The 14093-nt window shown below is 38.9% G+C and overlaps 1 protein-coding gene across 9 annotated transcripts in view; it reads right to left on the reverse strand.

Moving 5' to 3' along the window:
- CEP63 (centrosomal protein 63) overlaps positions 1 to 14093 on the reverse strand; it is a 131026-nt gene that overhangs the window by 60930 nt on the left and 56003 nt on the right. For 2 of the 9 annotated variants that reach the window (XM_049870311.1, XM_049870308.1), the window contains exons 1-3: positions 10450 to 12178; positions 3401 to 3469; positions 1481 to 1658 (exon numbers count right to left, since the gene is read on the reverse strand). In XM_049870311.1, coding sequence (XP_049726268.1) covers positions 1481 to 1658; positions 3401 to 3469; positions 10450 to 10580 — 378 coding nt within the window. In that variant the 5' untranslated portion in view covers positions 10581 to 12178. The other 7 variants (XM_049870313.1, XM_049870310.1, XR_007515519.1 and 4 more) reach the window with 6 other exon arrangements.

Here is a 14093-nt window from a genome sequence, read left to right on the forward strand (position 1 = left end):
CAGAGCAAACTTGTAATCTTCAAATCCTTACTGTGGAAACTATCCTTTGTATCCCTTAATTTCTCCTTAAGGTATAAAGTAATGGCAATAATGCCCCTGACACCAAAACTAAGCTACAGGAATTAGTTCAGACTTGGCCTTGGAGTGGTTAAATATTCTCATAATCACACACACAGGAATTTCTTTAGTGGGTTTCTAACAAAATGAACAACTTAGACACCTAGATACATAGTGATTTTCTTAACTAAGAAACTACTCTCACTTTAACTTACAATCCAGTGCTACTTTTGTTCTGTCCTAGGAGAAATAAAGAAGTAGTAGCTAAAGTATTTTACCAGAGAAGGGGCACTCACCCTAGCTAAATCACAATTTAAAAAAAACAAACATGATTATCATTCCACGTACTTTTTCTACCACCTTCTATATCTTTGCATGAGGTGGAATTTTGTAATAGATTCTAAAAGCTTTAAACAAATTTTAAAATAAATTCCAGTTTGGCAAATGGCATTCCCAGAAAACTGAATTCGAACAACCAATATTACTATATACTGTTTGATCCAAAGTGCAAATGACCAGCTGTTGAGAGATTCTTTTGAAAAGCATAAAAACACTTTTATTGAGCCTACCCTATTCTTTGTTACCTGAAACATTTCTAAAATACTTCTGATAAGTGTTATTGACAAAACCATAATCTCAGCGTGTACCACTGACTGAAGTGCACATGAATAACCTGATAAGGGCATTAATGAGTAGTGATCCTGCTGGTAAGAACGCCCATCACAATGGCGCTTGGGGCAGTGTTTCCCTACAACTTTTCCAATCCTTCTTAGATGGATATTCAGAGCAGAAATTTAAAGGCAACTCTAGTATTACAAATGCTTTCTACTTCTCTTTCATTATTTGGTATACTCCTTCCTACTGTACCAGATAAATTATGAGAAATCAATCAGCAAGTATTATTAAACTCTTCTCCCAAATCACCAATATCTATGGGTGGTAGGATTGCAAGTGATTTTTATTTTTCTCTTTTCTTTCTTTCCCTCTCATTTTTAACAATGGTCAAATACAAATACTTTCAAAAGGGTTTTCTAAACAAAAGAGGCAAATTGTTGAACTTTGGGCTTATTTTTTTTTTTTACACTAACCAAAAACAACTTTCACTAAACTCAGCTAATAAACAGAGATGTGTAATAGGATGAAGTTACACAATGATCGGGGGACACCCTTTTACATTTTCTTAAAGAAATCATCTATGTATTATTTATAACCAAGGTAATACGATCCTTGAAATAAATATTAGCATTCTTATCTATTTCCACAATAAATTTTCCTTCTAAAAGAAACCATCAGAACTATAATAAAAGACAATACAGAAGCTAACTTGGTATACGAATGTTTTCTTGAACAAATTTTTAAGAAACATGCTTAATATAAAAGGAAGGTTGAAATATCAAAAAGATGAGTGAAGCGGCTGCTTTACCTCTTTGCGTTTCACCTCCAGCTGACTCCCAAGAGTCTTGAGTTCCTGCTCACGGACGTCCAGGCGAGTTTCCAGAGCGCGTGTCTGACCTTCCCATTCAGACTTTTTATGAGCCACCATTATGTCAATCTGTTTCATGAGCTCCTGTAGTTCTGCTTCGCAAGATGTCAAAAATCCCCTATAAATAACACAGACCAGTAAGAACACAGAACATACGTCCAAGTGGCTTTTCATCCTTCACTTGTAAAAACATACCAAGACGTAAACCCACCTAAAGAGGAACAATGCCGATAAGTAAATTACCAGAAGCAAACAACATGATTTCTGACTTTTGCTTTTTATACTCATATTACGATGATTGTTTATTCTAAAGAATATGTTATCTTCCCTAATGGTCAACCTAAAGTAGCCCTAGTGGCGCCGTGGTTAAAGCGCTCGGCTGCTAACCTAAAGGTCAGCAGTTCAAACCCACTAGCCACTCCACGGGAAAAAGATGTGGCAGTCTTCATTCACAAAGATTGGAAACCCCCTACAAGACAATTCTACCCTGTCCTACAGGGCCACTATAAGTTGGAATTAACTCGATGGCAGTGGGTTTTCTTTAAAGCTCAACCTAAAGACTAAGTCATTTGGTCAAACACAAGACTGATATTTTGGGTCTGGCTTGTGATGTGAAGCTTCCACAACCAACAACTAACTCTTTAGTAAGATGTTTGAGAAGCTTTCAGGAAGAGTTCAGACAAGCCTGTATGTCCTATTCTCATCTAGCCAAAATAAAAAGCCTTAGAAGCTTTCAGGCTACCTGCCAGAAAAGTGATAATATAATTTTAAGAGCTATTTCAAGAAACCCATTCTTGGGGCAGATTTATTTCAAGTATTTCTTCCCACCTTATTATTACAATTTTACTACAGTCTATCTTAATATTGGAAATTTACTGATGTCCTTCCAAGTTACAGGAGATAGCAGATAATGCAGCAAGTACATGGTATAGAGGGACCTGGAAACAGAGGTGTGCATCACAGATGTACTGGATTCAAAGAGGTTCCCTGCAATGGCCATAGAGAGCTGTAAACGTCTATGGTTTAAATGTTTTTTAAAATAAAAAGCATCCTGAGACCAGAAGAACTAGATGGTACCCGGCTACCACCAATGACCACCCTGACAGGGAACACAACAGAGAGTCCCTGATTGGAGAAAAAGGAGAAAAGTGGGGTCTAGAACTCAAATTCTAGCAAAAAGATCGGACTTAACAGTCTGACTAAGACTGGAGGAACCCCAGAAGACATGACCTCTGGACTCCCTGTTAACCCAGAACTAAAACCATTTCCGAAGCCAACTTTTCAAAGGTTAGACTGGACTATAATATATAAAATAATACTTGTGAAGAGTATGATTCTTAGTTCAAGTAGATACACAAGACTAAATGGGCAGCTCCTGTCCAGAGGCAAGATGAGAAGGCAGAAAGGGATAGGAGCTGGTTGAATAAGGACAAGGAAATTTGGGGTGGAAAGGAGGAGTGTGCTGTCACGTTATAGGGATGGCAGCTAGGGTCACATAACAATGTGTGTATAAATTTTTGTATGAGAAAGTAACTTTAGCTGTAAACTTTCACTTAAAGCACAATAAAAAAAATAAAAGCCCTCAGCATTTGGACTTCATGCCAGGAAAACCTCTGTACTTTTCCCTTTTCAGACTAGAGAACTCAAGCTGGGCTGAAGGCAAGTGTGCATGTTCACATTGCTAAAATGAGGCAAACACCCCAAAGAGAGATGCTGTCTACGCATGGAACATGGATCAGCTTGGCATTTAACACTTGTACTAAAGACACTTCTGTACCCAAAGGACATTATAATCAGAAGCATAACTAGAATATATTTTTAAAACTGCAGTGAAAAGCTTAGGGTTAAAAGCAAACTTACCCGCCATGTCCCCGATTTTGCATTCCTTCCAACAAAGCCTCCATCACCAAATCCCCTTTGTTTTGGCAACTGGGAAAGCAAAAGAATCACAGTCAGGAAAAAATTCATTTTTAAATTCTAACATCCAACTGACAAGAATGTGAAAGTATACAAATAACAGTGAGGAAAAGCAGCACTTCTTAAAATGACTGTAGAAGCAGTCAAAGACTATCACTTCAAGAAATCTTAGAACAAAATATAATTTAGACTAAAAGTAGAACAAGTTAAATACAGCCTCCCCTGTGTGAATGACAACCCTAGTTTCTAATGCAAGGGTGGGCCAGGGCAGAGGTAGGAGCTTTCTAGCTGAGGGACAGGGACGCTGACACAGACCCCTTTTACAATATGAAAGGAAGAAATTGGGAGTCCCACAAGTCAAAGGGGAAATGTGTTTTTTTTTTTTTAACCCAACCCAGTGCCCTCGAGTCGATTCCGACTCATAGCGACCCTACAGGACGGAGTAGAACTGCCCCATAGAGTTTCCAAGGAGCGCCTGGTGGATTCGAACTGCCGACTCTTTGGTTAGCAGCCGTAGCACTTAACCACTACGCCACCAGGGTTTCCTACCTCATACCACCCATCCTCAATTCTAAGGAGGCACATTAAGAATGATGGGAGTTAAATAAATGGAAAAATATTCGGTGTTCATGGATTAGAACGCTTATTATCATTAAGATGTCAATACTACCCAAAGCAATCTATAGATTCAATACAATCCCTATCAAAATTCCAACAGCCTTCTTTGTAGAAATGGAAAAGCCAATCCTCAAATTTACATGGCATTGCAAGGGTGCCTGAATAGCCGAAGTCGTCTTGAAAAAGAACAACACCGTAGAACTCACACTTCCCAATCTCGAGACATACTATAAAGCTTCAGTAATCAAAACAGTCTACTACTAGTATAATAATACACAATAAACCAATGAAATAGAATTGAGAATCCAAAAATAAACCTGTATATCTATGTTCAACTGATTTTTAATAAGGGTGCTAGGTCCATTTAATGGGGAAAGAAGAGTCTCTTCAATAAATGGTGCTGGGAGAACTGGATTTCCACATGCAAATCCACACCATATATGAAAATTAACTCAAAATGGATCAAAGATCTAAGTGTAAGAATGAGAACCATATAATTCTTAGAACAAAACATGGGAGTAATGCTTCAAGTAACATCAAAAACACAAGTAACAAAAGATAAAACAGACAAATGGGATGTCATCAAAATTAAAAACTTTTGTGCATTAAAAGGCTTTACCAGTAAAGTGAAGAAACAACCTAAATATTGCAGGAAAATATTTGGCAATCATATACCTAAAAGGGTTTAATATGCAACAACTAAAAAATATATGTGGTTACATGTGTATGTATATGTGCATACAAGCATATAGGTACGTGTATATATATATATGTGGGTATATGAAGATATACCTATATGCAGGTATATATGTATATAACTATATGCATCCATATATATAAATATGTACAATAAAGCACAAAGTGGGCACAAATATGGCTACTTCACATCTTAACCAAACACCCCATGGGATTGGTTTACAGAATATGAAGGCTTACGTCACAGTCTCATGGGACAACTCACTCAATTGGCACAATATAGGACATAGAGTTTATGTTCTACATCGTAGTTTGGTGAGTAGCATCTGAGGTCTAAAAAGCTTGGAAGCAGCCATCTAAGACACAACTTTTGGTCCCTATGCATTCAGAGCAAAAGAGAAAGAAGGAAACCAAAGACTCAGAGAAGAAACTAGTCTACAGGACTAACAGTCTACACGCACCACGGCCTCATCTACCCTGAGACCAAAATAACTAGGTGGTGCCTAGCTACCACTACGGACTGTTCTGATCACAATAGATGGATCCTGATAGAATGGGAGCAAAATGTAGAACAGAACTCAAATTGTTAAAAAAGTCCAAAATTTCTGGACTGGTTGAGGCTGGAGGACTCCCTGAGATACTCCTTAGCCTTGAACTGAAAATATTCTATGAATTGGAATAACAGATTGGCTCGTAAAATAAACAATACCACCCAAGAGTATTCTACTCTTTCAAAACTTCATCTAAAAATTCATTTATGTGAGACCAAATGGTCACCACTTATTCTAAAACAAGAATGAGAAGGCAAAGGGGCAGGGAAACTAGATTACTGGAAGCAGAACCACTTGAAGGGAAATAATTAGAAAGTTGACATGTTATGAAAAATGTAATCAATGACACTAAACAAACTGCAGAGAAATTATTAAATGGGAACCTAATCTGCCGCATAAAATTTTACCAAAAATAAAACATTATTTAAAAAAAAAAGAATATACTATACTTGACCCACTACCTAAGCTAAGAAATTAAACATTACAATGTAAATAAATATATAAATAACCCAGAATGAGACACCACTTCACCCTCACCAGGACGGTTATTATATGGGAAAAAAAGGAAAGTAGCAAGTGCTGACAAGGATGTGGAGAAATCGGAACCCTCATCCACGGCTGAATGAACTGTAGAACGGCACAGCTGCTATGTAAAACAGTTTGATGGTACCTTAAAATCTTAAAACACAGAAATACCTCTGGCCCAGCAATTCCACTCCTAGGTATATACCCAAAAGAATTAAAAGCAAGGATGTAAATACGTAGCTGTACACCAATGTTCACGTACCACTATTCACAATAGCCAACGGGTAGAAACAACCCAAGTGTCCATCAACAGATGAATGGATAAGTAAAACATTTTATATCCATACAATGGAATATTACTCAGTCATAAAGAGAAACGAAGTCCTGATAAATACTACAACAGGATTAAACATAGAAAACATTATGCTGAGTGAGATAAATCAGATACAAAAGGACAAATATTATACCATTCACTTAGATGAAACAGAATAGGCCAACGCATAGAGATCAAGTTTCATTAGTGGTTACCTGGGACAGGCAGAAGTGGGGAAGGAAGACACTGCTGAAGAAGTGTAGAGTTAAGGTTCATGAAAAATTTGGAAACAGACAGTGGTAAATGTAGTTTATGTCACTTATTTGTACATATAAAAATGGTTGAAATGTTCTGTTACATATATTTCACCATGACAAAATTAAAAAGAAAAGAATACAGGTAGCAAAGGAAAAAACGTTTTATAGACATATAACAGTCCAGGACAACAGCTAGAGTTCATAAATACCATTTCCTTAAGTAGCCACCAAACCCCATCAGTGTTATTCCTTAGGATCAAGTAAACAGCAAGGAGTCAAAGGACTCAGGTTATTCTGCAGACCTCTGAGCGCCTCACGGCTGTACCACTGATTCCCGTCCTAACCAACCTGAACTTAACTCTATGCACTGTTACCTTGTTTTCTTCTTTGCCTGTGCCATGTGACAAATAATTATGTAAGGTTAGATTTCCTTGTCAATAATATTAAATACAAATTTAAGTAAATAAATATATTTTACAATCTGCTACTCACTGCCATGAACATAAAATGCTAACGTGGTTAAATGGCTACAACTGGTACAGGCGACCTTCATCATTTCTGCAGTTAGAACAAGTCACCAACCAGTATCCGTTAATTATAACTTTTCCTTGGAATGAAGGTTGCTTTAAGTCAGTGGACTCTGGAATAGCATGGTTGAAGGAAAAACAGACTTTCTCATGAAGTCTGGGGAACAGGAATAATACACTTTAAGTCTCAGGGAAAAAAATAATACAAATAGGATTCTGATAATAGGAGAAATTTTGAAGTGTATTAACATACTGTAATTTAAGAACTAGAAAAAGACTTCAGAGCTCTAATTCAACCTCTTCATGAAAAACAGCCAGAGAATATGCCCCAAACCAAATTATCCACAAAATGGAGCACGAAAATAAAATAAAAAACTCAGAACAGAATTATGAGAAAATGCATACTATAAGAAGGAAGATGGCTAACTACTTAGTCTAGTTTACAGGAGGACAACAGTGCTTCGTCCCTTTACTTGCCTTGGCGTCACAGTAATTGCAAAGATGTATGTACTATGTCGCTATGTGTCAGAGGCAACTCGACAGCAGTGGGTTTTTCTTATGTGTCAGATATATTTCAGCTGATAAACTATGGCTGTTCCAATGAACAATAAATATTATTTACCATTTCCCAGAAAGGCTCCTATTTAAACTTAAGAGGGAAAAAAAACAGTAGAAAAGTTATCAGAGATTTTTTCACAATAAAACTAAAATTTTTTTAAATTTTCAAAATCCAGAAAGAATAAGGGAAAAGACTGATACATCTAAGTACATAAAAATTAACTTTTGCAAGGAAAAAATGCCATAAACAAAGGTAAAAGACAAATAAAAAACAGTATTTGAAATCTTTAACACACATAATGGGTTAATTACCCAAATATATAAAGAGCTTATAAAAAATTGAGGGAAAAAAATGGTCAAGAAATATGAACAAGCAGATCACAAAAAAAGAAACAACCTTAAACACATGAAAAGATGCTCAATGTTGTTCACGGTAAGAGAGAGATAAATTGGAGCTACATTGAGATACTCTTTCTTCTGTATCAGATTAAGAAAAATTAAAAGTATAGTAATATACTCTGATGACCAGGTTATGGGAAAACAGGCTCTGACCTAACTTGTGGGTAGGAATGTAAAATGGTACAAGTACTATAGAGGAGGTTTTGGCAATGCCTAAAAACACGTTGCTGTAGATTCCAACTCATAGTGACCCTGTAGGACGGAGTAGAGCTGCCCCACAGGGTTTCCAAGGCTGTGATCTTTACAGAAGCAGGCTGCTACATCTTCTTCCCCTGGAGCAGCTGGTGGGTTCGAATTGCTGACCTTTAGGTTAGCAGCAGAGCACTTCACCACTGCACCACCAGGGCTCTTTTGGCAATGCCTAGCAACTAATATACACATTTACCCTTTGATCCAACAATGCTGCTTCTGGGAATCTATCCCAAAAGTACCGTGACAAAAATACAAAATGACATATGCACAAGGATATTCACGGCAGCACTATTTGTAACAGCAGGAGACAACACAAGTGTCTATTAACAGAGGACTAGTTGAATATTTCGCTACCAATGGAGTACTATGAAGCTGTAAAGAGGGATAACGACCTCTACACGTAACGAAAGCCTGATGGATCACAACCAACCATGCAGACTCCATAAAGACAGCTGTGCTGCTGCTGGACTGCCTATTGGTGTCACCTCCTAATAAACTTTCTCTCTCTTTCTGACTTGGAGTACATTTCATTGGCTCAACTGCTCCAGGGCACGGGCCCTAACTGGGTAACACTATGTGCTGTAAATCCTACCTCTATGATGTTAATGAGGCAGGACACAATCTACAGGATTAGGCTGTATCTTGAGTCAACCTCTTTTGAGATATAAAAGAGAGAAGTGAGCAGAGAAGAGGGGGACCCCATTACCACTAAGCAAGAAGAGCCAGGAGTGGAGCACGTCCTTTGGACGCAGGGTCCCTGCACTAAGATGCTCCTAGACCAGGAGAAGACTGATGACAAGGACCTTCCCCCAGAGCCAACAGAGAAGAAAGCCTTCCCCTGGAGGCGAAACCGTATTTTGGACTTTTAGCCTCCTAAACTGTGAGAGAATAAAGGTATGTTTGTTAAAGCCATCCACCTGTGGTATTTCTGTTACAGCAGCACTAGATAACTAAGACGGGATGGCACAGGACCCAGAAGCGTTTCGTTCTGTTGTACATGGGGTGGACATGAGTCAGGTACTGACTCGGTGGCAGTTAAAAAACATAATGGCAAGACATACAGGTGAAAAAAGCAAGATGCAAGAGTACATGTAAGTACTATCTTTTATATATATTTGCTTCTAGGTATATTTGTTTTTTATGGAAAGATAAGCCTAAAACTGCTAAAAATGATTACTCACAGGAGGGAAAACAAGTAGGGTGGAGGCAACAAGGATGAAAGCTATACTTCTCTGGATGTACCTTATTTTACAGGGACTTGTTTTTTGTTTTATAGGAAGGTCCCCAAATGGCACAAACAGTATGTACTCGACTGCTAGCCTAAAGGTTGGTGGTCCAACCCACCTAACAGCACCACAGAAGAAAAGCCCTGCAATCTGCTTTCATGCAGATTACAGGCAACAAAAACCCTATGGAACAGTTCTATTCTGTAACACAGGGGGCTGCCATTAGCTGGAACCCACGAGGTGGCAAGAGTTTTTTTTTTTTTTTTTTGGTTTGTTTTATAGGAGCTACATTAATGCTTTACATATAACAAAACCAATCAAAATTTTTAAAAAGCAATACTGAAAGGCTGGAAACAAAATGAAATAAGTGAATCAACTAAATATCAAGTTGGCAGCCTGCCATTTAAATTATTTCATATGCCTTTAATAAAATAATTTTATTGCACATATCCCTAGTGGAGTAAAAACTAAGGATAAAAAAGAACTGCAAAGAAATCCTAAACACCACTTGGGAATTATATGAATAATAATATAATTATATGAATTATATGAATATGAATAATAACAATAATTGGTATTGTTAATTTGAAACCATTACATAATTATAGGATAAGGCAAAAAAGAAATATTTAATGACATTAGGTACCAAGATTTTCAGCAAGAGAAAAAGATACAAATATAAAATCAAACACATGATTTAAAAAAAAAATCTATAATATTAAACTGGAAATGTCATTGTGAACTCTGTACATTTCTCTTTTAGCTCTGGCTACTGTAAATCGTAGAACCAATGACCACCTAAAAGGAACCAGGGCTCCTTGGAGGCCAGAAATGTATAGATGACCAGGAATATGTTTTACTAGGAAGCAAGAAAATTATCAGAGACTACTGGAGTCATGTCAAAAAGAACAAGAGCCAACTTAAAAGGACTTCTGCTAGTTAAAGATAGTACAATTTGACTATCAAAGAAAAGAACAATGATTCCAATAGGTCAAAACAGTTAAAATATATTCAAATCTATGAGTATATGATGATAAAAAATTAAAAAAAGCAAAAACCTGCATGGTTACCTTTGGAAGTTGCTAGGGCACCGACTCATTACTGTAGTCTGAAAATAGAGGGAAAGAGGTAAGCATTTTTCTCGCCTTTCCTGTACAAACTGTATGTCAGGATAATCAAATAGCTGATGAGGGAAAGTCATCCTTCATAAAAGATTTCCACCTAATAAATACAGAAATAATGAAAAAATTGCAAAATCACCATTTTGCAAACCCTAATGCAATAATTTGGTGGCGTAGCGGTTAAGTGCTATGGCTGCTAACCAAAAGGTCGGCAGTTTGAATCCGCCAGGCATTCCCTGGAAACTCTGATGGGGCAGTTGTACCCTGTCCTGTAGGGTCACCATCAGTCGAAATCGACTCGATGGCAACAGGTTTGGTTTTTTTTTTAATGCAATAATAATAGGATCAGACAGTGTTTTGTTCTGTTGTACATAGGGTCGCTATGAGTTAGAAGGACTGGATGGCACCTAACAACAACAATGCAATGATTAGGAGCCCTAGCGGTGCGTTGGTTAAATGCTCGGCTACTTACTGAAGGGCCTGCAGTTTGAACCCACCAACTACTCCATGGAAGAAAGATGTGGCAGTCTGCTTCTGTAAAGATTACAGCCTTGGAAGCCCTATGGGGCAGTTCTACTCTGTCCTATAGGATTACTATGAGTCAGAATCAACTTGACAGAAAATACCGCAATAATGGATACAGTAAATCTAACCCACAAAAGTATTTTACCAACAGGTGAACCGCTCATAGGAGCTTTTATGATGAATGGATTGGGCTAACAACACCTGAACCCACTGTTCACAAAAAGAGACCACTCAGACACTACCTGCCCCCCGACAATGATACAATAGCAAGTACACTGCAGCACCTATAAAATATTCTTGCCCCCACTCATCAAAAAAAGAAAAAAATCAAGGGTGAATATGATCAAGCTTATAGGTAAGTGCTCTTCAACAGAGCTTTATGCAATTACGGAAATTATGGGCGACTGGGCTTAAAATGTGGCTAATGCAGCTAATGAAATAAATTTTTAATTTTAATTAATCTAAATAGCCACAGTTGGCTGGTGGTTACCATATTGGACAGTGCAGTTCTATATCTAATGGTTTAGCAGAAATAACAGAGGTACAAGTTAAAGGATACCACATAGCTACAACCAGCTAAATCTAGATGGCAATGAAAAAAGGGGAAAGAGAAAAGCAAATTACTAAGATTGTAACAGACTTAAAAAGTATATCAACCAAATGTAACATGTGGGTAGATCTTTACAAGACTTTCATCCAAACAAGCGAACTGTAAAGACATTTATGGGATGGTTGGTGAAATCTGAACCCTGCCTGGATATTGACATTATAGAATTATTAATTTTGTAGGTGTGATGACAGTATCATGGTTTTGTAAAACCGAAAAAAGAAACCTCTGTTCTTGGAGGGAAAAACCCGTAAGTAACATAAAAATCAGAAATTCAATTCCTGAAACCTTATGTCATAATTGGCTTTGGCAGAACAAGTCAACATTGGAAAAAAAAGGAATGATCTAATGAGAGAGTGGACTACTCACCATAAGGCTAAGGGCTTCTACCTCTTAAGTGGAGGAAAATGGCATCAGTACAATTAATATATATACTTATCACAAATTTTTTACATCTGAATTTACATCATTTTAAATGGCAGTGTCAATCCAAATGTTTATAAATCTCTAATCCATTTTAGTTTAAAGCCTTTTTTAAAATTATACCTATCTCTGATAATGACATAGTCAAAAGGCAAGCAGCAAGCAAGTTTGAGAAACAAATGGAAATTTATAAGAATGAATAATTTTTTCAAACCTTCTGAATTCAGGATAAAAATTAAAGACAGTATTGTATTCCACATAAGAAAAGATATACTTTTTATTGTATCATTAAGCTCTAGCTATTAAGTGTATGGAATCTCTGGGTGGTGCAAAGGTTAATGTGCTGGGTTGCTAACCGAAAGTTTGGAGGCTCAAGTCCATCCAGACGCACCTCAGAAAAAAGGCCTGGCAACCTGCTTCTGAAAAATAAACCATTGAAAATCCTGCAGAGAACAGTTCTACTCTGACACACATGAGGTCGCCATGGGTCGGGATGAACTGGATCATTTTTTTGTTTTGTTTTGGTTTAAGTATAAACGTAAATATTTGAAGGTAAAGTGTAGTTGATGATCATTATCATGATTTCCTCTTCATCTACAGCCTTGGTGGCACAGTGGTTAAGAGCTCAGCTGCTAACCAAAAGGTTTTAAGTTTGAAGCTCCTTGGAAACTGTGAGGCAGTTTTACTATCCTATATGGTCGCTGAGTTGGGATTGACTCCACCAAAATGGATTGTTTTTTTCTTCATCTCTATGAAATAAAAACTAAATGCTAACATGAGCATTTATAAGGACCTGTACAAATATGGGAATCTACAATATCGCTTTATTAAAGAAATAAAGTAGCTTTCTTTAAAAATCGGTTTAGGGAATCAGACGCAAAAACTAAGTGCTCAGGGGAAACTACTTTATGGAAGTGTACTGCACTGTTAATTACAAAAAAAGACTAGTCTCTGACAGCCTTATATTTCTCTCCTGATGTTACAGGGACACAAGAAAAACCCCATCACGAGCTAGATTTACTGTCTCTATTTTCAGGATTAAAGTGTTTCTAAGGAATCGCCGTTTTTAACCCACTCTTACGTGGTTCCCAGTCCTGACTTGCACGCATGGAGCAATCAGTTCAGGGTTCCCCAACTTCAGTCCTTCCCGAATTTTGCCACATCCTCGTACTTCCTGTACTAAATATTAGCATTTTTTAAACGAATTCGCTTTTTTAAAATTGTTAACCACCCAACCATTCATGAGCCGGTACTACCTGCAATAAATCAGCAACAATGCTAGAAAATTCTAACCAGATCCAGCAGCAGGGACAGATTGTCCAATAAACAAGGCACGCACGGGCTTACTTGTGCTTATTATTAATTTGTGCTTATTCACCTACGGGCCAGGTGAAATTGTGCACTCCAGAGAAGTAAACACAAGTGAACCCGTGTGTACCTTGCTTACCGGTCAATGCGCCCCTATCCAGCAGCCTAGGTAAGGGGTTGTGCTGAGGGACCAGCACCGTAAGGAGGAGAGCGCGCGGGAGCCTTTGCCACGAAGAGCGGACTGCCAGCGGCCCGCCCACCCGACTGCTCCCCGAAGCACCCCTCCCCGCCGCCGGGCTCCAGCAAGGCTGACCACCTGGCGGGCCCGGAACGCGCGCCAGGCGCCGCTACGTCCGCCTTCACAGGCCGGCAGGAAGCGCGCAGCATAGCCGAGGGGCGGGGGGCGGAGGGGCGCCGAGACGGGCTTGGCGGCTTGCGGGCGGCGGCGGCGGGGACCGGGCCATGCGGCCCCGCGGCCGGCGGCACCACTGCAGCCAGGTCGCCCTCCGAACGAGCCCGCCCCTCACCCGCTGCGCCAAGCGCACAGGCGGTTACCGGGGTACCGCGAGCGCGCCCCCGACCCTTCCCGCCGTTACCTCGGGCCGGGGACGCGCACGCGCGTCCCCACCAGCCCTACGTCCCGGCTCTGTCGTTAGCACGTTCGTTCCGCCCACTCCCCCCTCACTCTTCCTTGAAACAGTGTCCTTTCAGGACCTCCCCTCTGCGCGCG

The sequence above is a fragment of the Elephas maximus genome, chromosome 26 (genome assembly GCF_024166365.1).
Source record: "Elephas maximus indicus isolate mEleMax1 chromosome 26, mEleMax1 primary haplotype, whole genome shotgun sequence".
Classification (NCBI taxonomy): domain Eukaryota; kingdom Metazoa; phylum Chordata; class Mammalia; order Proboscidea; family Elephantidae; genus Elephas; species Elephas maximus.